General features: G+C 40.1%; 1 protein-coding gene across 1 annotated transcript; it reads right to left on the minus strand.

Annotated features, from left to right (window-relative positions):
* Positions 1-3,729: 3,729 nt before the first annotated feature.
* On the minus strand, positions 3,730-27,752 carry LOC116497278 (protein spinster homolog 3-like). The gene is made up of 10 exons (XM_032200954.1): positions 27,683-27,752; positions 27,116-27,252; positions 26,463-26,614; positions 25,523-25,589; positions 24,026-24,216; positions 21,954-22,106; positions 17,196-17,385; positions 11,870-11,935; positions 5,757-5,855; positions 3,730-3,947 (listed from the first exon to the last, which is right to left on the minus strand). The coding sequence occupies exons 2-10, from the start codon at positions 27,233-27,235 to the stop codon at positions 3,780-3,782; spliced, it is 1,206 nt and encodes a 401-aa protein (XP_032056845.1). The 5' UTR covers positions 27,236-27,252; positions 27,683-27,752; the 3' UTR covers positions 3,730-3,779.
* Positions 27,753-27,896: the final 144 nt, after the last annotated feature.

The following is a 27,896-nucleotide window of genomic DNA, read 5'->3' on the forward strand; positions in this document are numbered from 1 at the left end:
AGGATCAAGCAGAGCCTGCAAGGGCTGCTTCACAGTATCACTGCATCCTCGCAGTGGCGCTGAGTCAGCAGTTCTCAGCAAGGCAGAGAACAGTGCAGTGCCAGGGAGAGCCAGGCTTGGCTCAGAGCATCCAGCCTCTTGGCTTGGATGTTAGGCTTGCTCAAATGCAGAAAAAAAGCCCTAACAAAAATAAAAGTCCTCTCCCTTTACATTACAGAGAAAAGCGAGAAGCATTTGGAAAGATGGAACTGAACTAGTCAGTGCTCATTTCTAGGTGCTGCCTTTCACAAGGGAGATGAGAGTAGGAGTTGGAATGAGTTTGTCAAGGACTTCACGTACCATCACGGAACAGCATGTGGCGTCTCTTGCTCATATGTCAACTGTGTGCCTCCGCAGTGTTCCAGCTACATTTTATGAATATATTTTCTAAAGAATTTAATAAATAATAAATTTAATAAATCTAATTTAATAAATAGATCATCTGTTTACAGGGCAAATCATGATGGTGCCAATAGAGAAGTACTATCAAGCTGCTTAAACCCTACCGTAGCTGAGTAAAAGGAAAAACTGTTCTCAAGATCTTGGCCTGTCTGCCTGAATTTCAAGGAATCAGCTGTGGTGCTGGGGACATCTGGTTTGCAGTTGTCAATGATTTTAGCAATTGCAAACTTTAGTTCTAGAGTATTGCAAAACATAGGTAGAATATCATGGTTCTGTGACTGATGTGAGCTCTGTAAATGCACATTCAACATCTTTCACAGGATCAGGTTACCTTGAGTTCTTTACCAAAACCAAATCATGAACTAATACCAACATCCCCAAGCAATTTCATAATTAGGCTGTACAAAATATAAATATCTATCTATTGCGTACAAGAGACTTGAAGCACAATACAAATCTTTATGACAGTAAGCTTATACGCAGCTTCTGAGAAATTTTGATAAAATACTAAAGAAGAATCTGGCACTAAGTTGTTACTAGCAAATTTCATAGAATTAAACAAAATCAAAATAATTTTATAGCCTCAAATACTGACATGCACTTGTCACTGAACTCTTCCACCACTTTCTGGGCATGAAGTGATGTAACAGTAAATGGTATCTACTGAAGATACCACTCACTGTACAATATATTGCATTTCCACCTCATCTCAGAATTCAACTTCTCCAATTAGCATTTCGCTAGAGCCAAGTGAATATCTTCAAACACCACACGTGGTACAGTAACAGCATACCAGATGCATCTCAGCCTCTTGCAAGTCCAATCTCAAGTGTGCAGTGAGTTGAGAAGGCCTTAAAGAATGTTTGTAGACCTCCTAAATTCATCCTACAATGAGGAATTCTCTTAAGAACAATGGGATTTGTGCCAAAAGAATTCTTCTCCCTCTAGCTGGAAGACAACTGCTGCAAACTTCACCAGGTTTGCCAAAAATAAGCAAGAAATTTCAATCTAAACACTGCCCCCAGGTAGCTTAAAAATAGACAGAAAATATTAAGACAAACACTTACGACCTGTGCAAGCTGATGTGTCCACATCCAATATTAAGAATCCTCTGCTGGACGTGGGTTCTCTGGCACCACATAAACTTCCAAAAAGGCAGTGGTATAATGGCTTTGGTAGCCTTTTACAACCAGAAAGAGTTCTAAGTCTTCAAGAACACCAACTTTTATTTTAAAGACAATTACTACAATCTAACAGAGTATCACAGAAAACTTAATTGTTTCTCATAATGGAATAAGCTCTGGCCAATTTTGACTATATGAGTTAAAGTCTGGTTTCAGAACAGACTTCAGAAAAAGAGAGGGAGGGAAGGAAGGAGAGGGAGAAACTCACAGTTGTTGAATTATGCTATTGATAATGGCAGTCAATATTCACTGTCATTACAGGAATTTTGTGTTTTATGATTCTAATGATTTAGGATCATTCATGATCCTTACTGGGAGAATCAGGTAAGATTCACAATACTTCACTTACTGAGGGTTTGACTTTAAGGTGTTGCCAGGAACTACACCACCACAAACAATGCAAGTTGGCCACACTAATCATGTCATATTTGGTGCTTGGCATAATATTATGACAATAGTTATCACATCCAATGTCCTGTACACTTTTAGACCTCGAATGAGTAATTATATTTAAGTGTTTTTATAATTGCCACCGTTCACTCATTAGAGGAGATGCTTACCCATAGCTTGAGGATGCACTGAAGAGCCTCAAAGGATTATAAAGAGACCATTAACATATTATATTGTGGTTTAACCTGGCAGGCAGATAAGCACCACACAGCTGTTCGCTCAGGCCCTCACAGTGGGATCAGGGAGATAATCGAAAAAAGTAAAAGTGTGAGAACTCATGGGCTGAGATAAGGACAGTTGATAAGAGGGACAAACAAACAAACAAAAAAACTAGAAAAGAATAAAAACAAAAACAAGTGATACACAACACAATGCTCACGACCAGCTGACTGATGCACGAGCAGTGCCCTTGACCACCTCCCCGAGTTTTATTGTTCAGCATGATGCCATATGGTATGGAATATTCCTTTGGTCAGTTGGGGCCAGCTGTCCTGGCTCTGTCCCCTCCCAGTTTCTTGTGCAACCCCAGACTCCTCTCTGAGCAGCGTGAGAAGCCGAAAAGTTCTTGAGCAGTTACTCTGCACTGCTGAGTAACAACTAAAACATCAGTGTTATCAACACCATTTTCATCATCCTAAATCCAAAACACAGCACCATATCAGCTACTGTGAAGAAAATTAACTCTATCCCTGCCAAAACCAGGACATGCATATAGGTTGACCACAACCCTCCACTCTTGGACCTGGCATTGACTTTGGCAGTCTCCTTCCCTTGGTCATTTCAGACAAATGAAAACATTGTTTGAACTATCTAGATTTTCCAGATTCTATAGACAAATCTTATCCTGCTGAGAATTCATAGGCCTTCCCTCCTAATCTCCACAAGACATTCTGCCTTAAATGCTAGTCTTGTTTAGGTTGACAGTCATGCTTGTGACAGCTCTATACTCTACCTTCTGGAGCTCCCCAGCTCCACAGAATACTCATGCCCGTTTTGCAGATTGAGGGAGGGCTGCCATATGCCAATTCAGCAGCAATTTTTGACTCACAGTCAAAAGCATCCAAAAAAGTCAGTACGCAGGATTTTCTGCCATATGGAGGAATTGTTATTTGGCCTTTTCTGTAGCTGTATCTCATTAAGCAAAAAGGAAAGGAAAGAAAAAGAGGAGAACATTATTTTATTCTTTTTTGCAAATCTTGCCCTGGAGTTCATCTTCCCTTGAAAGACAGCATTCATTTCTGGTACCTAGGAAACCAAGTCAAAGCAGAAGGAAGCTGTAAGAATCAAGGTGATTGAGGACAGTGTTCCATCCAATTCAACAGATTTTCTGTAAGTCATACACCTTGTATATGACTTCTTTCAGGGGAGAGGGGAGTGGGCTCCAAAGACCAGAGGAGAGAAGGAAACACTTTTCATGAAGATGCATTACCTGCAGTAAAGTTATTTTATTACCTTCATATTTTGAAGGGGTCAGTAACTGCACTTCTGTGACCATTGTGTGTTCTGCAAAGTCTGTTTTTTTCAATAAGGAAGATTTGTTTAATCTGAGGCCTTGCTGGGATTTTACATTTCTTTTATTTATAGAAACTATTGTATTATTACCACAACATGTACATTTGTGTTTTAACTTTACAGAGTCAATATCATGGCTGGCATACAAACAGGAAAGTTATAAGATAAAGGTTTAAAAGATACGTAGAAACCTTATCGCTTCTCTGCTTCCTTACGATCGTCTTCAACGTAGAAAGATGTCAGCAGGAAAAAACCTCCTCCAATGACACCAACAAAAACACAGATGATGAAGCTGTACTGCAGGCTCCTGAAACTCCACTGGACTGAGTGATTGTTGTTGGCCTGAATAACACTGGAGATCTAGGGAATGAACAATGATGTCATTAATGTGGGATAACACCATGTTTCTCTCTTGATTTAAGCAGGCTTTTTACACTGTGGCCCTTGAATAGAATGAAACTGAGCAGGTAGGGATGAAAAGCTTGCTACCTTGGTTTGTCAACCCCAATACACCTATTGCACTGCTGTTCCATTTCCATTTGGTTGGGGAATATTGTTCTTCTATATTATTACTGCCTCCAGTCACAAGAACACAAAATACTGCAACCAGTGTTTATCATGACTGGTAAACATTAACTCATTTTACCATTTTCTAGCCCATCTCCAGAAAGCCAGCACAGGACAAACATTTGGCAATGACCTTTATCATTTCTTGGTGCTGTTTGATTACTTTATCTATGCTTAATCAGAATCAAACAAATAGAAACTGGCAAAAAAATTTTGGCAAAAATGCAGCCACGAGCAGCAACACACATTAAAAAGGGAAGAGCTGGAAATTGATTTCAGAGACAAGAGTGGAGTCTGGTTTTGAGCCAAAAGGCATTTGAGGAGTCATGGAATGACAATCTGAGGAACTGGGAAGAAGATACCAGACAGCTGCTTTTTGCACTGGCTAGACGATGAGGTTGTAAAAGCTATATGTGACACACCGGAATTTTAGTTTTGCAGACAGAAAGAAAAGCTGATTTCAAGAAACCCATAAGGTTCAATACTTAACCTACGAACTTAAAACCTCTTCTTAGTACAAACAAAAAGATGAATGCTGAATGCAGTCATTGCTATTCCCACATATGTCCTTGATTACAATATGCTTCGTGTTTTGAAATACACAAATATGAGACTCTTCAACCTTTGCTGGGTTGAATATGATTATTTATGACAGTTTAAGGAGATAAGAGCAAGATCAACTCTAAATGGGCACCTAGGGACTACAGCAAATATAACAGCCAAAATACAAACCTAATGCATTTAATTTAAAAACACTCAGAAAAAAAAATCTCTAGAGTGCAAAGGGAAGAAACACAGACCCTGAAAAAGACTATTCAAAGATTCTCCAGACAGTTTATAAGCTAAAGGGTTAGTTGAAATAGGTCAGCAAACAATAGCCAGACCTGAATACAGAAGATACGGTGTTTAATCAACAGCAGATATGGGCAGTGTTGGCATACTGGTTCACAGAAGCCTTCCAGAACACAATGTAGTGCTCATTGCACCCCACGTGGATATACAACAGTTCTATTCCTGGATTCATCATCTCTGTTCTTTGTAAAGGTGCAAGGTTACCTGAGGATAATCTCACCTGGATATACCATGACAAACTTTTTTTGTCTTATACTTTTCAATTAGCTGCTATTTTAGGCAACTGCATGCAAGGTATTGCAAAAGAAGTATTCTGTGCATAGTTACTAGCAGGATGCAGCAGAACATTCAGCAGGAAGCCTCATTTCTGCCTGTACCTCAAAGATGGCAAAGAACAGTGGGTAAAAGAGATGACACTGTCTTTGCAAAAATGTATGTCTTCAAAATTTATTAATTTTCAAATTTTAAATCAAAATTAATTTCTACACACTGCAGGAAACGACGCATATCTATATAGATATAGGATTATATTCTACATACCTGCAGTGTCACAGGAACAGAAGTTGCATGCAAGTAAAAACGCTTACAAAAATGTCCCCCTGGATTCCAGAATCAAGGTTATTCAAGGCTACCAACTTCAGTAATTTCTAAGCTTTGGACCAGGAAGTGCCTAGATTTCTGTGTGTCTGTCTTTCAGTTTCTAAAGGTTTTACCCTAAAGAAAACTCAGATAAGCAGAGAATTTACTTACAGTCCCAACAAGATATGGGCTGCCTGCATCTCCCAGCAAATGGCTCACCAAAATCTGCAGGGCAATAGCTGTAGACTGCCGCCTCGGTGTCACAACATACTGAAACAAAACACAACCCACAAGAGAATGAGTATTAACAGAACGAATCTCAAAAATGGGCAGCTACCTAGAGGGATGGATATATTCAATTATTTATATTTCATATTCAAACACTGTTTGGAGACAGAGACGTTTTTCTGAGCAATACAGTACACTGGATGTTTTATTTAGGAAGAAGATGGTCAAGAAAGCAACGCAAAAGAGGGAATGACAATAAAGCATGAAAAACATTACTCCCCTGCCTCCATTCACAGACTCACAGCACCTTGTACAGACTTACTTGGCCATGCCACTAACAGAAAACCCCAGCCAGTAACCCCTGCAGTTGTACCAATTTACTAGTACCAATTTACTTGTAAGGAGGTTCAGCGGTGACAGCCTCTGAGAAAATCTCTCATAACACTGTGTCAGCAGGCCTGCTCTAGACTGCTGGGAAACTGGGGTACCAGAATGAGCTGCCACGGCTAAAAGGGATGTCAGCTGAGACCTTGCAGAGCGTGTGGAGACTCAGAGAGGGACCAGAAGGTGGCTGATGGTGGTTTGATGACAGATTTGATAGCAGAAGTTTGCTGCTTGTAACTGGCCAGCACCTGAGATATAACTACTCTAATAACCATACCTCAAAATGATTGTGCTTTCGAGTGCACGCAGTTTAAATAACAAGTGGAAGAAGATGGTACAGGTACAGAACACAGCAAAGCATCACATAGATTATAACCAATTTCAAGATGAAATATAGTAATTTGGGGGTAATAGGAGCTTTACGTCTGCACTACTAAAGAAGATCAACAATGCCTGAAGTACAGCATGATTCTATATAATTTGTGTCTCTCTCAGTAATGCATTTACATTATTACACACTTAAAGGAGAAGCATTCACAGTCAGAATGAGGCAGAGGCAATTTTAAACCTTGATACATTTGTTTTCCAACCAATTGCTCATATCAGAGACAGAACACTTAATATTCCCCCACTCCTCCACTCCCCTGTTTTGTTTTTTGTTTTGTTTGCATGTTTGTTTGTGGGAAATTGATTGGAGCATCACTTAGACATCTCAAACACTAATTAATAAGGTGATGTGTTTGGCCAAGAGGCAACACAAGGTATTGTGGCTTTATAGCTGCCTTCAAAGAAACACTAACATGCATGACAACAGGTTGGGCACAGAAGAAGAAAAAGATCCTGCTCCCACATTTAACTTGGAGTTATATTATCACTCTTCATGTACAAGGTGATCTCACAATATTAGATAAGGAAATATCAATACCAATAGCAATATCAATGCCACATCTTTAGGGTGAGTACAAGGAACTGCATTAATGGAAATTAAAACTGGAAGGTAAGGAAGCAGCACTGTCCAAGAAACCAAGGTTAATTACACTTGTGAGAACAAGAGTATCAAATATATAAGCCTCACTCTCTGAGTGAGAGAGAGAAACAAATTACAGTAGAAAACTCTAGGTTGGGAAGTAGAACTTGCTATGACAGAGCGAGACAGGAGTTTGACTGTTCTTGGTTATCCTGCCAACTGCCCTAGACTCAGTTTTCTTTTCTTTTATTGATAATGATAGGTTGTGTTTGAGCAATGCAAATCAAACATTGTTATGTACTTAACATATTGTGGGTATTGCAGGCACCAGAGAATATAAATGCACTTTCACACTCTCAGTGTCCTGCACCACTTTCTTGCAGCATGCATTAAATCTCTCATTCCTGTACCTATGGAACAAAGCTGTAACAAGAAAAATGAGCAAGAAGGACAGAAGCTTCCTATAGTTACCGGGCTCCCACAAACTCTGACTGCTATTATTGAGGTTCTTCTGCTCAATGGAAACAGTATGCAAAAGCTCAACGCACTGTAGGCTTCTCTAGGAAAATAACCTGAATGCTCCCACAAACCTGGGCTTTGAAGCAGCCTGTCCACAGTAACTGCCCAGCTGCTCACACCACATCAACAATGCAGATGACATCCCATGCACTGTCATCTCCTAGGAGATGCCAGTCCAGATGCCTTGATAGATAAGCAGGGTGCCCCCACAAATATAATTTGCAAGCCCTGTCATGCTGTCTCTGGAGGTTTTAGAGATCCTCCTGCAGACTATGTGACAGAGCTGTCAGCTAAAAAAGCAGATGGAAGAGACAAGCTGGTAAACACTTCTATACCTCCCAGGGCACTTCCAAACAAAGACAGGGACATGTTGGTAGCCTTCCCAAGCCCAATATTAGCTTCCAGTTCCAGCAGCTTTTATGCTTTAGCTGCCAAAAGCCTAAAATATAGAGTACCAGTACCTCACAGATGGTAAACAGCTATTTCATTAGGGACACTCCATTACAGCCTCCTACTTAGCCAGAGAACTGTAAGCAAGGCAGCTACAGCACTTCCCTACGCGCACGTTCTGATTGCAGTCAGCCGGTAGATACCTTATGTTTACAGCTGAATAAGGGGCACAAAGCTTGCTACATGCAATGCATCTTGATGTATGATCCACAAAGGAAGAAAGTCCTTATCATTCAGTCGGCATCTTCCTTTGTCTTTGTCTCCACAGGCTGCAGGATAAATAAATTCCTAGCTCCGCTCTGCCTAGCAGTGCCATATAGGGAGAACGAAAAGTCATTTTCACGGCAGAATAAGAACATGCATTAGCAAATCCAGCCACAATATCAGAAAGTCTATCAGCTCACACAGGAAACAATACAAAAAAGAGAAATTTCTGTTGTTATCTATGGCATCCTTAAGTCAATGTAGTAGCAGGGATACACTGAACCCACGGATTTTCAGCAGAATGAAACAAAACTCAGATAAGATTGCCACTGAATGAGCAGACATCCACAAATTCATCTAAATTCCATCGTTTTTCTAACAAAACAATTAGTAACATTTAGAATTCAACAGATCCAACCCAAAGCACATTCATAGTAGTACACTGTGTGCCTGCTCTCAGGGGAGCACACCACTACAGAGCTCTGCTCTGCCAAACTTTTCACCTTCCTGCTTGTTGCTGGTTGATGCAGTATTGCTTCCACCTAAAACCAAAGCTTTCTAATATAAATACAAAAGAAGTGTGTCAGTCACATGGGAGACAAGAACTTCTTCTCAGAACCTCTTCTCAGTTTACATGGATCAAGGATATGGCAATGAAACTCCAAATAGATTTTGTGCAGGCTGGAATATGATGCAGCATTCCCTAAGCAAGCTGAGACCTAAGTGACTGAACTGAATGCAAACACAGCTCCTTGCAGATGTTGCAGGTTGGGTTCAGAAAGGAATCTAAAGAAGGAGCTGACAGTCCTGACTTGTACTTTACTTCCCATCCTGTATCAACTGTATCTAACTGAGCAATGTCATCTTCCTCTTTAACAGTGACAGAGGAGAGAATTAAAACACAAATGCAGGAGTTCAAATAAACGTAAATTGAGAGACTTTAAGAAAATTTTTCAATGGAGGCTCAAGTGATGTAAGAAGAATACTAATTGTAATAGTACTTTGTTCTCTTGAAAAAAAAAAAAGTGATTTAAAAATAATCTGAAATAGAAACTAATAAAAAATCATTTTGAAGCAGTGATAGTTTTTCTGTACCTGTTCACTGCTTCAAGGCTATACCTCTTGTCTCAAAGGATAATTGTTTCTGATCATTGTTTGAGAGTCAAAGAAGAAACAAAACCATCTTGCAGCAGACTGAGCTTTTCAGCGGGCAACCAATTCACTAATGCTGACTGCAATTTTTATTTTTTCTTACAATTCCAGACTGCAGAAAACTGGCATGTAGAGAGCAGTACCATGAAAGAGTAACTTGAGACCATAACACAATAGTCAACAACAGTGCTTTGTTGAAGAACCATGAAATATGAGTTAGTTTATTCCTTTATCTCAATCAAAATGTGAAGAAAGATTCTTCAAGCTATGAAGTTTGAAGATAAACAGGCTCAAGTCAAGGTCTAGTCAGCTGAAGCAGAGTTCTATAGTGCTTCACAGCTAGTCCCTTTTGCCATTAGCAGGCGCTCAGTGTTTGGCTATATACTTTCACATCCTTCTTTTACACCAAAGACTGTAATAGAGATACTTTTATCTCTGCACAGTTTTTTACCACTCATTTTTAGGTAGCTGTTAGGAATATCAAGCAAGTTGTATATTCCGAGTAACTAAGACTATAGTGACAGTAACCTCAGGAGTACATTTTCAGTTCCTTTGGCAGCAAGAAACGATGGCAGCCTTGTGGACAACCATTTTCATCATGAGCCATGGGCTGCAAGTTTTCTTTACTGTCATAAATTCTTGTGACATGTTATTGGGCAGCACTATGTGTTGTGCTACACATTAATGCATTCACTGTGGTTCTTATATGAAAGATTTCTTATGACAGTGAAGTTTGCTTTAGCTATCTGCATGTAGATTTGAACTCCCTTGAAATGAGAAACTATTAAATAAAACAGGAGATGTTCATGTGAATCTTGCTTAGGATCACTTCAGCTACCAGTTTTCCATGACTAGCCTGAAGGTGGGAAACTCAGAGTTCTTTTCTGCTTCGCCTTTACCTGTGTGCCTTCTCTCATCTGTCCTGAGGGCTTTAAACAATTTCTCTACTTTGTCTTCTATTAGTACCAACTGCATCAGCATTTTGCCAGTACCACACCTCTCTCAGCTCTCTCTCTTTCAGGTAGCATCCTGCTTTCAGTGTTGAGGTTCTGGTCACGCTCACTGTTCTGCAACAAAGTCACCCCACAGAAGAAGATTCCAAAAATTAGGAAGTCTGTGTTTCATTGCAATACAGTGCTTTATTCTTTGTAGAAGAGGACAGTGCCAATTTAAATATTCTATCTTATGCCCATGGGAAACAATGAAAGGATTTTCAGTCATTCTAATAGCTCTGTCTGTGGTACTTAAACCAGCTTTCTGCAGTCAGATTACTAGATACAAACAAGATAGACTATTTCCTTGCTTGTTTGACTGGTAAACTATATTCAGCTTGTTTGTACTACGACTTTCCCCAAAAAGTCACATAAACTACTTTGTTAGACCGTGATAATCTGTGTAGTTCAGTGATGGTAGAAAATCTTTCTAGCATAATATCTGTCACATATTTTACACAGACATTTATTAGTGACTGTGGAGCTACAGCATAAAACAAGGGTTGACAAATTCTTCCTTTGAGTAAAACCTCAAGGATATTAAAAAAAGTGTTGATCCTTAAAGCCTTTGCAATAACTAATAGAAAAGGTAGCTGCTTGTTAATACCTGAACTAATTGTGCCACAAGGTGTGTGCTTTTCACATCACTCCTTTCTAAAAAAAGTTGCTGATGACATAATTGAAATGAAATAGGCACTGTTATTCTTTGGGCTTGTGGTGGCATTCCTGGAACCCCCAAGAGCATCATAAGCATCACTGTTTTGCCAATGCTTTGGCAGTGTAGCATCATTTATTAATTTGACTTGTAAGTGCTGGAGTTCACCTGCACTGAGGGAACTGCAGTGAGGGAACTTGCAAATAGCTCACAGAATGAAGTATTCTAACAGATTCACTAACTTTAGTTTATAAAATATTGGCTTTCCCTCATTTGGCTCATCTTTACAAAGCTTGGAGCATAAATACAAAATCCCTGAATACAGACAGAAAGTGATTTTTTTTTTTTTTGTGTAGACCACTTTCTGGCAGACATCCAACAACACAGAGCTGTACAAAAAATCCAGGCTAGTGTGGGTACCAGAAGCACTAGATAGTTACACAGGCATGAATTGCATCCAGAACATCTCCTTTCTGGACTTAAAATGAGCTTGGACTACCGCACTACTACACCCATACTGTTAGAGGTATCTGCACAGCACTATACTACAGCACTAGGTTACAACCCTAATATTAGCAGGCTCCCAATACAGGTATTCTTAGTTAGGTTTCACTCATCTCTTCCTGGAAGGAGAAATTTGGTCCTCCTAGCCACCAGGTTGCACACTTCTGAACAATACTGTTGTGAAAAGCTGAAAACCTGGAAATAAGCAAATAGTTTCACAAGCACTTACCAGCAGTATGTCTGTCACAACAGCCCAGTTTACAGATAAAAATAGTTCTCCAAATGCAATAAAAATCTGCAAAAAAAAGAAGAAAGCAGTGACTATACACATGACACTGCTATTCTTTAGTGTGAAGATGAAGGCAGGCTTATCAACTATGCTCATCTCTGTGAGTTGTTGTACATACCCATCTCTTTATAAATTAAACATCTGCTCTGCCTACAGTCACAAACACTATCTTCCTCTTAAATAAGAGGAAAGGAACTAGGGAAGGTATGTGAGTTGCTTTGGTTCATGTATCCTCAGCAGAAGAGCCAAAAGAGGAAACATATCACCCTCACAAATAAATTGGAATGAACTGCTGAACCCAAGAAGAGGGAGACAAAAGCCTGTGAAGGGAAACCTCCAACACAGGTTTAAAATTTTGTCAAAGATTTCCCTTTTTACAGTTTTCCAAATGAAACCAAGAGAATATCTCTGTGCCAGGACAAGTTCTGTTAAAGGCTCCTTCAGAGAGGTCAGTTCTGAAATGAAATGGGACTCCTAGAGTTAGACAGCCTCAAAGTCTTGGTGTCCTGTGGGAATTCCATAATTCACCACAGATGGAGATGCAGCCACCAGGAGAAAAGGGTAGGGCCCCCAACAGTTCTTACACCTGTGGTCATATAGGAGATTAACCCTTTCAGCCAGCCCTGGACATGGATTTCAGCAGGCTGTACAGACTAATCAATACTTGAAGAACACATTAAAGCTACACTGTAAAGCTGGAGTAGTTCTAGAAGTCAGAATCTGCTTAGTGACACAGGCCACCAGATGGCACCTACAAAATAAATTCCATCATAATAACAAGTGCTAGCATCTTGACTGGGTGGGCCTTGATCAAGATACTCTATCTGGCTGATGAAAGAAAGGCACAGTGCAAGCTATCAGATGTTTTCAGAGGGGTAGCTTTCATGCTCCCAAGAGGAATCAGACGTACATCTGAATCACTGCATCTTCCTGTTATACACCTACTTCCTCTGCATTTCTTGCCTGTGCTATTGATGTGTTTTCTCCTCCAAACCAGTCTGGGGAAAAAGTGCTTTGAAGACCAGAGGTACCAAGCACAGACCTTTATCCAGACATCTTTTCCTTCCAAATGCTTTATACAGTTTTTCTAATTTGCAGCTGAATCTATTCCTCCATATATAATTACTTTTCATTATTTTTTTTTTTAACAGGTATCACCAGTTTCACATACTCCTTGACTATGCCTTAGTTCTTGGATTTGTGCATCCTACTATCAAAGTCTTTCCACTGATTTGACTTTGACCTTGCCCTTGCAAGAGGCAGAATGCAGTCGGTCTCCACTTCCATGACTGTAGCAATAACAGCCTATTGACTATAGAAGTGATTCTAATGCCAGTCTTGGCTGCAGAGCAAGAGATACAGCCTTTTATTAAAGAACTTTGGGACAAACACGAAGTGAAATGTATTGGTAACATGGTTAGCAATATCACATAGTTCAGCTTATTGCCAAGCTGCCTGGCAATAAGGACCAAAAAGGTCAAACCTTGCAAATCACCACAAAGTACTAGCCAGTGCTATCTTAGAATCACAACCTACGAAGTGGTCAAAGCAGCACTCATAGGGAAATTAGAGGCAAATCCAGAAGTGCAGTAGTACCCTGCTATACAGCGATAACAGCATGAACTTAGTAAATTCTGTTGGTCGTGCCATAGCTAACAAGAGATATGGCAGGTTAAAGTGAAACAGCAAGGAAACGAAGAACAAAGATCTATTTAAATCCTGGCTGACACTTTAGATATAACTAGATGCAAATACAATGGTTAGAGCAGAAGGTTCTGAAGTCTCCCAAATTGTTCCTAGATACCATCAATGGAATATATGACTACCTGTCTTCACACACCAAATGAGGGATTGATCTATCTAAAGTGTTGTTTCAGGTTTTCCTGTTTCTTCAAGATTTTTCAAGTTATTTCATCTCTTCAGGTGCCTAAGAACAAGAGCCTAGTATGAGAAACATGCCTAATGTGAGAAAATAATGTAAAATTCATCTTTAGGAAACAAATTATGGTCTCAACCCGGAGTTCAAATGAATGGGAATTAATGAAAAGTTATCCATGATAAGAAAATGTGATACTCCAGAGAGGAATTTTATACAGAGTTTTGTTAATGTTTGGGACACAGCTTTGTCAGCTTTTCTTTTCTTTCCTAATATCTTGTGTGGATTACAGTTGTAGGGCACCAGAAAAAAATTAAGCCAGACAGTCTTGGAAAACAATAAATCATTCTGCAAACTATATTAAAGTATTCTTTCTACAACCAATATCAAATTTGTACTTTCTCATGCAGAATAAATTCAATATGGTTGAATAGCTTGTGTACTCACCCTGCCAACTGCAAAACAACTTCAATCTGTAAATAGGAGACAGCTATATGTACTTTTCTCTAAAACAAGAAAAGATGTCCTGGAAGTACAGTACTTGGCAAGGTAGAAGGGCCGATGATGGCAGGAAAGCAATAGTAATGCTCTATTTAAAGTGTATCCTTCAATTCCTACAATGTCTCAATATTCCTTCCACTGTCTCAACTTCTTATTTGAAACTAATATAGAAAATGTTTCCATTGAATTTGTGCAATTGTGTTTGTGACATGCCCTTTCTAATCTGCTGAGTGTATCCAGAAACACTGCATTTTATTGCTGTCACCTTCTCCAGGATCCCCAACTTTTTAGCAGACTGAATACTTGAAGTTGGTCTTCAAAGGATCCAACCAGAATAATGGCCCAAATTTTAAGGAGATTTTGCTTTGTAGATGACTGTTTACATTCATACCCAAAGCTAAAAGAGAATTAGATTGTAATCAATGTCAAACACACTATTTGCTTTTTAAAAGTTGCACGTCTAGACAGAAAAGAAGAGAGTCAGCATGGCTGGACCATATGTGATCAACCATTTCTGCCATTTCTGTTTTTTTGTGGTTAGTTTTGTTTTGTTTTTTTTTTAAAAAAAAAAAAAAAAAAAAAAAAAAAAAAAAAAAAAAAAAAAAAACAGCATGCAGGTGTATCAGAGACAAGAGCTGCAGAATGCCTTCTTCAAAGGCAATTTGCAGGGCAAGACTGCATCCTGAGACAGCATTACCATTAAAGATAAGTCCATTTAAATCAAAGTTCCCCCAACACTAAATACAGTCCAACTTTCCCAGCTGCAGGGTTCAGTCATGGCTTTCCAAAGCACCTGCTGCACTGCAGAGAGCACGTCTTTTGTTTTCTTTTGGAGAGGGGAACAGATTTAGACAGAGACTCCTCTGACATAACGAAGTCAGATCATTTTTCTGTCTTTTCAAAGATAGCTTTTGAAATCAAGAACTGTGTGTCCAGAAAGAAGAGAGAAATCTCATGACATTTCAGTTTATCTCCCCCAACAGAGACCCTGGAAATCCTGCCATGTTTACATGCTAACTTGAGAATTCTTGTGCTTTGAAACATTTCTTCCAGCTTTGTCCATGGCTGATGAAACCCACTCATTCCTTTTCATTATCCACTCAAGACAGCGGCAAGCATTATATGAAACCTACTACAATCGCAAGCCAATGCACGGATGTTTTTTGCTTCAGTAGCTTCCATACAGAAGTGAAGTGATGGAGACAGGTCTGCTGACATCGGTGTGCCTGAGTAGACAGTGACTGGAAAGCCAGTTTCCTGCTAGTGTCCTACACAAATGAAAGATTTGTTTCAGCGGGACCTTCAAATTAGATGCACCAGCTGGCACGCCACTCCAATTCTCACACCAGTATGACTAGTGTCAGATCTTGTTTAGAAAGCAAGGAGAGGCACGGCTGCTGCCAGAGAAGGTAACAGTTAAACAGTCACAGTGGTAAAAATATTAGAAAAAACAGGTGCTTAGATTATGTACAATTTATTACCCCTGCGCATTGCTGACATTACATGTGGGAACACCTGAATCAAGCACATCAAACAGAAGATAAAGTGGTAAAGTCTTTGTTTATAAGACCAACTGCTCTGCCTATGGGAAGAAACTTAAAGAATACAGTTGTCCACATCCCAGTTCAGAACTTCCTCCCAGATAACATCATGAAAACAGAATGCTGTTTGCAAGGACAGAAGTATTTTAAACAAATTTCATCAGTGCTAATAAAAGGTATATTTTGGAAAAGGGTGATTTAAAACTGATACATTGATTCACTCATCTAGTATAGACTGGCAAATCAAACACAGTTGTGCTTGTGTGCTACACAAGCTACAAAAGAGAACTGAAGAACACAGTCAGAGCAGGACTATGTGGGAGCCCGAGATGCAGAAAAAGAAAATGACTAATTCTTTTGGCACTGAGGTATTTGCTCTTGAACCCAAAAATAATCTTTAATTTCACATTTTGCTTTGTGTGCATACACAGACATGCAAATCCATTTGTTTTTAGCTTTGGTTTAAAGGTGTTTTTCCACAGGAATTCCTGAGGAGTGTCAAAAGGAAAACCTCTTTGAACAAGTGTTATTCTTAGAAGCAAAAAAAGCTGCAAAAATACCCTTTTGCACAGAACTGTTGATTACTGTAATTAACTTTACTTGGATCCTCTTATTTATGTTAATCATGGTAATGGTGGCTATGGATTCACAGGAAAAAAAAAGCTTGGAGTCTTTCCCTAGCTGTTACCAGATTATAGTTAAAATAAGGTTTACATTCAGTTCTCTCTCACAGGGAGTTTTTGGAACTATTCTTCATTCCTAAGTAAGTTTCTGTTTTTCCCTTTACCTTACGTTATTTATACTTCAGGTTGCATTGCCAAAAGTTTGACATTGAAGATTAGCTGGTGACTTGGGGCACTGCAGGTGATGGCTAAGTTATTGTTAGCAAGAACTGTGTGTATTGCACAGTCCCATGTACACCAATCCTTAAGTATTCAGGGAGCAAAAAGACACAAGAATACTAAATTAGTCACATAGCATTAAAAATTAACATAAGATCAAGACTTCCTTTAACTACATAGGCTTACTCCTCTCCTCTTCTCTAGTCCAGGCAGATTGCATAGATCCTGAGTTCCAGTTTATAATGCTCTGACTGACTGCCCTCCTTACTAGGACAAGTAACGCACACTGGGGCCCTCCCAAGACAGACTGACACTGCAGGTAATACCAGAGCAACATGCACATTGCCTAGCGAGTGGGCCACTTTGTCTCATTTGCTGAACCTTTGTAATGGTCTAGATGACTGCAGGAATCCAGCAATATCAATCCTTCTCCTCCTTTCCCCCTTTCCCTGTCTCCCCAGGATCCCAGAAGACGTTTTGCTAGTGATAGACAGATTGGCACTTACAAAAGTGGAAGTGATGCTCCTCTGGGCCATCATCAGTGCTATGAACAAGCACAGAGCAGAAACAAACATGCTTGTGGCACAGATCAGAGGATCAGCTCTGTTGTTTATCTTCCTTAATCTTCTTGCAGCTTCTGCCCCAGCAACAACACCCAAGATTCCTGTCCCAATGGTGATGCCTCCAAATATAAGGCTGTTGACAAAGCACAGGAGACAGTTGAGCACAGTAAAATCATAGTCTGCAAAAAGGCTGGTGTTGGGTGTCCCATTGTTAGCCCATTGTTAGCCTTAAGTTATACCTTCAGTTTCAGAGAAATCTTTAGTGGGCAACTTGGATTTTACTTTACTTGACCTAACCTTCCCACTCCTTCCAAATGGATTTAGTCCCAATGCCTCAATTGCAGCTATGCCCCCTGCAACTGAGACTTGATCTTGCGGAACAGATATTCTCCCATTTACAGAGCAGGTGTTACACAACCAGCCTCAAGGAGGACTCTTCTGAGTACAATCTGCTTTGGACATCCAGTGATTCAGAGGAGACATAGGTCGGTTAGCCTAGGAACAAATTTACCCAGTCATCCCTAAAACACAGATGGAATAACTCTGTATCACAATCTGCTGTCCTGGAAGAGATCCTATCACGTGGAATTACATACATCTAAAATACAGCCCTCCGGTTAGCACAGCTGAGGTAACTCACTTCTCTGATTATGGGAAACAGCTACCACTACCCAAAACTGTTCAAAGAATAGTTAACCAATAGGAGGTCCATGTCACATTTTCTGAATGTAAAATTTCAAGTGCCACCCAGCTTTGTGCGTCTGCAAATGCAAACGTGTTCTGCAGGAACAGCAAGTTATTAAAAGTATGTGTTCAAATAGCATAGAAGATTCAGGTTCCAGAGGGACTTCCATATATGCTTTTCTTTCTGTCCCAAATGAGATCCTAATGACAAAGCAAGTCTCTTGAAACAAGACTAGTGGTGCCACTGATTGTTTAATGCATCATAACTCCCCTGAGGCGAATGGTGACCGAAGCATAGTGTTCTGAGCACAAGTGCTTCTAAATTTTTCAGAGCGCTATGTGGAAAGTTTTTGTACACTGCCCTAAGCTTGTTCCAAATGCAAAGCAAAGTAACCAGTTAGGATATGATCTGTTCCTTTAATTTACAGTGCATCTGCTTCAATGCCTAGTAAAATTATTATTCTGGAAGTTATTGAAAAACACTTGAAAGACAATGCAGTTATCGGTCATAACCAACACAGATTCACATGGGGAAAGTCCTGTTTAATTATCTAAATTTTCTTTTAGGGCAATGTTACCCATCTAGTTGACCAAGGGAAGCCAGCAGATGTGATTTTTTGGATTTTAGCAAGGCTTTTGATACTGTCTCTGACTCTATCTTTCTAGATAAAATGTCCAGCATATACCTTGATGAGTACATGATATGATGGGTGAACAATTGGCTGAATGCTCAGGTTCAAAAGGTTATAGTAAATGGGGTTACATCAGGCTGGCAGCCACTCACCAGTGGGGTTCCCCAGGGTTCCATTTTAGGGCCAGTTCTCTTCAATGTTTTTATAAATGATCTGGAAGCCAGACTTGAATGAATACTAGGTTTGCGGATGATAATAAATTAGGAGGAGCTGTTGACTTCTTGAGAGTAGAGAAGCCTTGCAGAGAAGCAGCTTGGTAAACTAGAGGGCTGGGCAATCACCAGCCATATGAAATTTAACAGGAGAAAAAGCCACAACCTGTGCCTGGGACAGGGTAATCCTGGATATGACATAGATACAGATGGGGGGATGAGAGGCTGGAGAACAGCCCCCCTATGAAGGGATCTGGGGTTTTGGTCAAAGGCAAGTTGAATACAAGTGAGAAAGGGCCAACCATATCCTGGTGTGCAGCAAACACAGCATTGCTAGCCAGCTGAGGAAAGTGATTGTCTCTGCTCTGCACTGGTGGAGCCTCACCTCGAGTACTGTGTGCAGTTTGGGGCGCCACAATATAAGACAGACATAAAACTATTAAACAGTATCCAAAGGAGGGCAACAAAGATGGTGAAGGGTTTAGAGGGCACAACATATGAAGAGCAGCAGAGGTCCCTGGGTTTGTTGAGCACAGCAGGCCCAGGGGAGGCCTCACGGCGACCTGCAGCTCCCTCACAGGGGAGTGGAGGGGCAGGCGCTGAGCTCTGCTCTCTGGGGACAGCGACAGGACCTGAGGGGATGGCATGGAGCTGGGACAGGGGAGGTCAGGTTGGATATTAGAAAAAGGTTCCTCACTGAGAGTGCGGTTGGGCACTGGAGCAGGCTCCCCAGGGAAATGGTCAAGGAAATGAGCCTGACGGATTCAAGAAGCATTTGGACAGTGCTCTCAGGCATATGGTTTAAATTTTAGGTAGTCCTGTGTGGAGCCAGGAGTTGGATTCAATGATCCTTGTGGATTCCTTCCAACCTGAGATACTCAGGTTGCTGTGATTCTGTGATTCCTCTTTTTCATCTCCTTCTGGCTGATTAGGAAGAATTCAGTAGTTCTACAAGAAAAAACAATACTGCTATACTAGGTAACAAATCTTAAGCACAGCTGTACTCTGTAAGTTTTTCATGATCCTGATCCGTCACTCACTATAGCTTATTAGTGACAATATAGATTGAACAGACAGAATAAGTAATTTACAGATTTGTCCAGGAGAGGCAAGTAACAAGGTGACATTACTTTATCTAAGCATTTGTGTAATTGTATTTAGAAAACTTATGTGTTATATGCTTCAGTTGAAATAAACCTACACCTGGAAGAAAAGGGAACAGCCAAAACTAAACCAGAGCACAGCTCAATTGACAGGGAGAAGGGAAGCAGTGAAGCCTAATCCCAGGGAAAGGACTCTATGGGATCTTTTAGGGTTTGAGAATGCTCACACACCTCTCTGATCTGTTTGAAGGTGTCTGAACAAAGACCAGAATAAAAATTTCATAGTGCCTATTCATCTACCTTGAAAGGATTGAGACCTGAGTCAGCTGTGGTGCTATTTGAATTTGTGTTTCCAGGGAGTCCAAGTGACATGGCCTTATCCTTAATAAAAGCCTACAGCTGCTGAATGGCCAGAGGGGACAGCGTCCTTAAAGTATCCCTGGGCAGGTCTGGGAATGTGCATCTCAGTTCTCCCAGCATTGTCAGCTACGGGGCTGACATAACTGTTTATATTATTTTTCTTTCTATCCCCCTGGAATAACGGTCTAAAATCAGCCTTATGCTGCCTCTGGCACTAGCTTATGCCAAGGTTATTTTTAAAGCATCCTGTAAGATGCAGTACATGAGGTTAAACTATCAGGTGCTCCCTTTTGCTTCCCTGGGGACTATGTCTGCTCTAACAACACTACTGTGGAATAATAATTGAGAAGGAGGATTAGAAAGCATAAGATTAACATCATCAGCTTAAAAAATGAAGTATTTAAACGGTATCTGAAGGTTCAGCTTCCCCTCTCTGCCTACCCTGAGCCAAACTCCTAATTCACTCATTTCCTCAGCATTATTCACTATTAAATAATGTGCCAGTGGTGGTATCCATGGAAGGACAACTGCATTTCCCATTGAGGTACCTGTGGATGACTGGACAGCTCCCTTCAGACTGAGCTCAAGTCTGTATTGAAAATGAAGCAGGAAGGGGAAAATGTGTACATTTAAGGCCTTGCTGCAGTGGTTGTCTCCTATCAGGCTAGTCATCTCGTTATGCTACAACTCAGAAACAACTTTTGAGTTGACTTGGTTATTCCCTTGGGAAAGGAAAAAAAAAAAAAAAAAAAAAAACAGTTTTTGGTTACTGTTTTTGCCTTTACTTGTCTATGTGGAAAGAGAAGATTGTAAGTGGGCAGTTCTTGGAAATCCATCATGAAGATAGGGACTGAAACCAGATCTGGATACTTCCAGAAGAAATGTAGGGACACTTGCATGGAGGCCACTGGTAGGGAGTCAGTACATAGGTGAAAAGTACAACAGTGCTCAGTGTTGTTAAGGTCAGCTATGAAGACTCAAGGGCAACACTGAATATCTTTTTCTGTTCTGGACAACACACTGTAAGGAAAAGAATTCTCTTCCAAGCTGGGCAAAAGAGACCTCCACCAAGTTGTACATGTATTATGATTACTTCAGATTCCTCTCCTGTTGCAAATTCATCTTGCCAGCTCAACATTTGACACTTTTTCATGCATCTCTATTGGTCTGGACTGTCTCTGTAAGTTGAGCTCTGCTGGCAGTTCCTCACAAATTATCCTGTTTTGATGTAATACGATACTAGATCAAATTCATCAAGCTTGCTTCATGCTGGGACTCACAGTCATCTAGCCAACATGAGAGTAGTTTTAAAAACAGACTATCAGGAAGGTAATAGCAAAGTTACAAAAATGTAAAACTTAAACATGCTTAAATGTGTATTTAAGTTAGTTGGGGTACAGAGTCAATAGTCAACTGAAATCTCCTTTCTACAGGTGAGTTTTTTTCCTTGTAAATGTTGCTGTTACTGCTTATTTCCTCTTTACTTAAATAGGTTTGGCAGCATCTTTCCAGTTAACTGCATGATTATAGACAAACAAATAAATAGGAGTGTCTCAGCATACCTGGAAGCAATTTAGTCTAACATTCACACCCATTTGCCTTCACAAAAAGTATTCACAGTCACATCCTACCTTCTGTCTTTGGAAACAAACTGTGATTTAGCACTGTACAGTGTTTCCATGTGTATTTCCACAGTTGCACACACCTCACCTGTTAGATGAATTGCATGATTTTTCGATGCATGGTGATACAGTGCCCTGGACAACCTGAGCCCTGTAAAGAAACATCGGTACCCACATTCCCAGTGCTCCAGTAACAAAGGCCATGGCAGTCAAACCCAGCGAGGACCAGACAAAACTGCAACTGAAAGTCAAAAGAAAGAAATGAGAGAATTTTAAAGAATGGGATGTGAGTGCCTATGTGCACTATCCAGGATTTCAAGCGATAACAAAACAGTCCACTTAGATATCTTAGAATCAAAATGCACTCACTTGAAGATAGGCATTTTGATGACACTTTATCTATGAACTTTGACAGCAAAATACTAGTTAGAGTGAAGAGTATGACCATTGATTTCATGTTAAATCCCAGCCATGGTCTTTTGCAGATTTTATTGTCAACTTCTGCTAAAACAATTGTGACCTTTTGTTAGTAGAACTGCAACAACAGAGAGTGGGCAACAATTTAGTGGCTTAGTAGCTAAATGAAAGGGTTCTATGTGCAAGCCTAAATGCCTTAGGATGGTTTTCAGGTGCTTGTGTAACCAATATAAATGAGAATAACTTCTGGGTCTTTCAAACTGTTAAGATGCAGTGGTTCGATCACTGCTTAACTCTACTTGAGTAAATTGACTTTCAGTCTGCACAGAGAACTAGCAGATAAAAGAAGAAACATTTTTAAATTGTCCAAACCACGTCACCTTACTGCCCCATTGTAGTAGAAAATCAACTTTTTACTGGTCCTTTTCTAGCTAATAGTTTATAGAAAGTCTCCTTTGAGGTCAATGAGGAGTCTTGAAGCCTTAAGGCTTCACAGTGCTGCAAATGACCAGCTGACCACTGGACAAGAAGATTTGTTAGGATATGAATCTAATTCTTCATCTTTTAAAGATAAATGGCTCTTGCACTTAATTAAGTGTGGAACCACCTGGCTTTAAAGAGTATGTCCTTATGCTTTGGGAATCAGTACCAAAAGGAAAAGAAAATGAGAATCTATTTTTACAACATTGCTGGAGGTTATAAGCAACATTGTCACAGGAAAAACAACTTTGACATTAGTCTGGCTGCTGAAATGTCAGGAAGGTTCCTCTTTGATTCACCTCAGACTGCTGCTGCCTTCAAATTGTGATCCAACAAACAGGATTTCTAATGTACTTGCTGTTCCAGATGCAAATTGGATGCAAATCTAATCACCAATTAGAAAATGCTGGCTCCTCCAGAAGAGGAACACTCCAAAAAAATCTCACAGGGAGGCAAGAGGTGCATGTCTTTAACTAAAAGCATTTAATCGGGACTCCTGGGAAAGCAGCCTGCAGGCACAGGCAGTGTCGAGCAGGTCTGGCGCAGGTGCACAGCGGCACCTGCTGTTCTCAAACCAGATCCATCTTTTACTCCCTGACCCTGGGAGGGTTTTCACTAACTACAGGGTAACCTGGCTGCAATCAGTGTTTTACTTCATCCTGCAGGTCAGATGGTGTTGATTTTAAGTTTTGTGCGGTTACAAGCAAGAGGTCATCTGCCTAACCCGGGTTAGCTGGTTGAAACACACATACAATTACTTTTTAAACCATATTGGGGTCTTGCAGAATCTGACCTCTTTTATCAGAAGCACAGCAGGCTCTCCAATTCCATATAAAGATTGCCTGAGACATGCTGATAACCTTCTGTGGGCACGAAGAATTACAGATAAAGTTACACCTGCAAAATGTGCACTTTTACCTATCTAGCCTACCCTACATGTTAAAGCAAGAGGGAAGGGGAAACTTAGTAGAAAAGTAGAATTGGATTTAAACAGGAGCACACTGCCATCATAACTTTTCCTTCCTCGCCCTCCTCAAAATGGCAGGATAGTAGGGGAAAAAAAAAAAGAAAAAAAAAAAAGAAAATTTGAATCTCTTACACACTACTTCTGTAAATGAGTGGAAGAAAGCTTTCATTAATGGTGTCAATCATCTTGCATACAGCATGTAGTACAGAGGAGCTGAGCAGAATTCAAAGGCCATATTTCTAATAGTGGAACGGTCATTTTTCAGTGGAAGAAACCTTTGTTGTTAAATCACTTACTTCTTGGCAAGTGATATGACATCTTGCCACCAAGTAGTCTTGGCAGATCTCTGGACACCAGGTTTTTCAGCTGCTACTCGTATTGTGCCAGAGATGCTCAATGCTCTGTGTGCTTCTGTCCTTCTCTGGATCTTGTGAGGGACCAGTTTAATCAGAAGAACCAGTGCTATACCTCCCAGGCAAGGAGTTACCTGTAGACACAAAGGTGGTTATGTCCAGGATACCTTTTTTCTTACAGAAAAAAACTCCACAGCAATTTAGATTCAATGCTAGAATTACATATTGGAGAATTACAGATTGATCAGAATTAATTATTAATGTGACTTTCTGTCTACAAGTCATATTTGTAAAGAAGAAGAGTGGATTTTGGTAGTTTATGGTGACTTTGGAGGAAGGACAATAGATTCCCTCTCCCCATCATAAAGATACATGATTGCTTGGGATTGTTTAGTCTAGAGAAGGGGAGGCTCAGGACTTTATGCTCTCTACAACTACCTGAAAGGAAGTTGTGGGGAGCTGAGGATCAGCCTTTTCTCACAGACAACTAGTGACAGGACAAGAGGGAATGGCTCTCAAGTTGTGGTAGAGGAGTTTCAGGTTGGAAATTAGGAGAAATTTCTTCTGAGAAGGAGTTGTTAGGCATTGGGATGGGTTGCCCAGGGAGGTGGTGGAGTCACCATCCCTGGGGGTGTTTAAGGGAAGATTGGATGTGGTGCTTAGGGACATGATTTAGTGGGTGATGGTGGTAGAAGGGGTGGTTGGACCAGAGGATCCTGGAGGGCTTTTCCAACCTTAATGGTTCTGTGATTCTGTGATTTTGGAGGAAAACATAAAGAAAACTATATTGGAGTACTCTGATCACAAAGGATGCAGCCATAAAAGACTGTCATACCAGTAAACATTCTTCCTCACATATCCTGTAATTGGTACTTAACTTTATAGATAAGTTAGGAGGATCTGGAAAAAGTATTTCCAAAGCACTAGGTGCTCAATATGTGGAGACATCGTGATGACATGACCAAAACAGAAGTGTTTGTTTTTTTTTTCTTGAAACCCTCAAATACTAGAAGTTATTCCTAACAGCATCTCAGAAAAGAAATAAAAAAATAACCTGGCTACCTTCCCTTTATTTTCCTGAAGAATTATACTGGTGCTACCAGTACAAAGATCATTTTACCTTCAGTTTCCTCTGTTTGAGGATATCTTGGTGCACTGATAACCATTCCAAGAGTGTCCTCAGGTATGAGGTACAACACCTGCCCTGGCTGCTGTACAATTTCCCCTATGCCTGCTTTCATTCTGAAGGAGCTAGGCATAAGTATTCCATTTGTCTTGCAGGAAGAGTTCTCTTAAACACCAAGTTCATGACCAGTCAGAGAATAGAAAGCTCCTCCACCACTCAACTCTATACAAAGAACACAAGTAATCCAAACCCCAGCCAAAATTACGATTTTACAATGAACAGCTCAGCCCCATGAGTGAAAGTGAATAACTCACCCGGAATGCCCAGTGCCAGTCACCTGTGACATTTGCCATGCTGGATGCTAGGACATAACCAAGACCACTGTAAGCAACAGAAAGGGATTATCAGCAGGCACTAATGAACTCTTCTGGCTGACATGACATGTCTCACTGGCTAAGGAGAGCACTGGGGAGTGTTCTGTCATAGTTTTCAAAATAGGTAAGCAGAAACAACCCCCATGGTCTGTGCTAGTGTGTTTCCAAATGGGTATTAAAAAGAGAGTCTAAAGTCAGAGCAGCCTTTAGACAGTGGTAATAATGTCCCAGATTTCACTGGGAATATATGTTCTGTAGGATGACACTGCAAACCTAGATTAGGCAGCCTCCAAAGTGCTTTATTATTTGCTCCTTTCTGCGCTAGCCATGTGAAATACACCCTGCAGGAATTCCTTTAGTTTTAATCTGGCTTCAGGCCTCAACCTTGACTGCCTGCTCTAATAAAGAATATGAACCATTTACAAAGCCCTTTTCTGCCTCTCTTTCACACACGCCACTTTAACTAAAAGAGGAGAGGAAAGTGCCAGTTCTTCCTTGGAAGATGTTTAATGAAGGGATCTCAAAAATTTGTCAAGTAAACAAATATCTGAAAGCTTGTTCTCAAATAAACAAACAAATAAAAAACTACTCTCACACACACATTTCTTTCAGAATTGATTTAATGTTTTATACAAAGCTTATCTGTCTTCAGAGTTTAGATTCTCCCTTAAATTTGAGGGAAAAAAGCAATTTTTCCTTCAATGTAAATACAGAAATAAACCTAATCAGTGCTATTTAAAGATGCTATTAAGTGACAAATCCTTTTGCCAATGCAGATATATGTAAAAATGTGTTTAATCAAGGTTGAGGGTATATTGAATTACAGGCCTGGTCACACAGAATTTCAAAAGGCAAGTCAATTACCATCAAGAAAACCAACCTTCCCACTGGAATGCAGATATAGAAGACAGATAACATTGTGGTCCTTTTTCCCTCATCAAATTGGTCTGCAATGATGGTAGGTGCTACTGTGGAATAACTGGCCGTGCCAATGCCAACTAGTCCCCGTGAAAGAAAGAACATCCAGTGATACTGCAGACAAAAGATATATTATAGTCCAAAAAAGTCCAAGAAAGAAATCTTACTGCTAAAGAGGTGTATTTTAGTGGGTCAAATATAGCATAGCAGATAAGAATTCAGCTGCCTTTTGTCTATAGCCCATCTGTTCACACCTACTTCCCTCAACATCCCACTGCTGTTTCCTTCTTACAGTGACAGACTAACAGAATTTCAGGATATGGTCAATAAATTATCCAGGCTTGCTAGAAAATGCATTACACCCTAATGTCATAATCAATAGAATGCGGGAGAGAAATAAGATCCCATCAATTGCAACAGTAATGTGTAGGTGCTCCATTGCCTCGGCTGGACTTTACCATCCTATAAAGCATTCCAGCACAAAGTCCATATAGTCCAGGCTTGGGGAGCAAGTGCTCACTGACAGCTTTTCCAAATGTGATCAAAGGAGGACTCTATCAAGTCCTGCAGATATATGCAGATGATTTATTTGTATCCTCTAAAAAAGCAACATACCGATTCACTGATGAATGAGGTTCCTAATGTTACAACAGACCAGAAGAAAATACCAGCTCCAAGGATGATTTTCCTGTTGTACCGGTCACCAAGGTATCCAAAGAAGGGGGCAGCCACCATGTAACACAAGATGAAGGCTAGAAATCCAAGAAGGCACAAGTACAATATTGGTCAAATTACTCTTATGGTTCTTCTCAGCCCTCAGACAAACTCAATTTATTTTTTAGTGTAAAGATTGAAGGCAGGCTGACTTTGAAGAAATAGTAGGCAATTAGACAAGAACATAGATGTATATATATATATAAAATAAAACAGGCATGAATTGCTCAAGTTCTATATTTCTTAACTGAGAAATTCTTTAATACATGCTGTGGGATTCTTGAAGAACTTAAGCCTAGTCTTTCTTGAACCAAAGACTTTCAGTTTCACATTTTAGTCTGCCTGCCCACAAGAGTAATACCATACACAAGTAGGAACTAGAAATGATAAGTTACAGACTGTATTTTAGGAACAGACCATATAGACACTAGGCAAAGCAAGCTATCTGAATTCAAAAGATTTTATTACCTGTTTGCAGTAGACCTGCCTCCTCATCTCTGAGATTAAAGTATTTCTGTATATCCAACAGGATCCCTGCAACAGAGTCAAACACTGACTGACAGCAAAGTACACTATTTATTCTTTGTGAATAAATTCATTTGCCAACTCAAAGATTCATTTCAAGAAGAGGGCTTGCAAGAACGGCAGCACATTTAGCTTCCCAGTTTACACGTAAACCATT

Source organism: Aythya fuligula, chromosome 20 (genome assembly GCF_009819795.1).
Source record: "Aythya fuligula isolate bAytFul2 chromosome 20, bAytFul2.pri, whole genome shotgun sequence".
Taxonomy (NCBI): Eukaryota; Metazoa; Chordata; class Aves; order Anseriformes; family Anatidae; genus Aythya; species Aythya fuligula.

Coding starts and splice junctions, on each gene's coding strand:
- LOC116497278 (XM_032200954.1), bottom strand. CDS start 27,235: ATGGTGGCTGCCCCCTTCTTTGGATACCTTGGTGACCGGTACAACAGG. Junction 26,615..27,115: donor CCTCATTCATCAGTGAATCG/GTATGTTGCTTT, acceptor TTTTGTCTGCAG/TATCACTGGATGTTCTTTCT. Junction 3,948..5,756: donor GCCCATATCTTGTTGGGACT/GTAAGTAAATTC, acceptor TTCATTCCCTAG/ATCTCCAGTGTTATTCAGGC.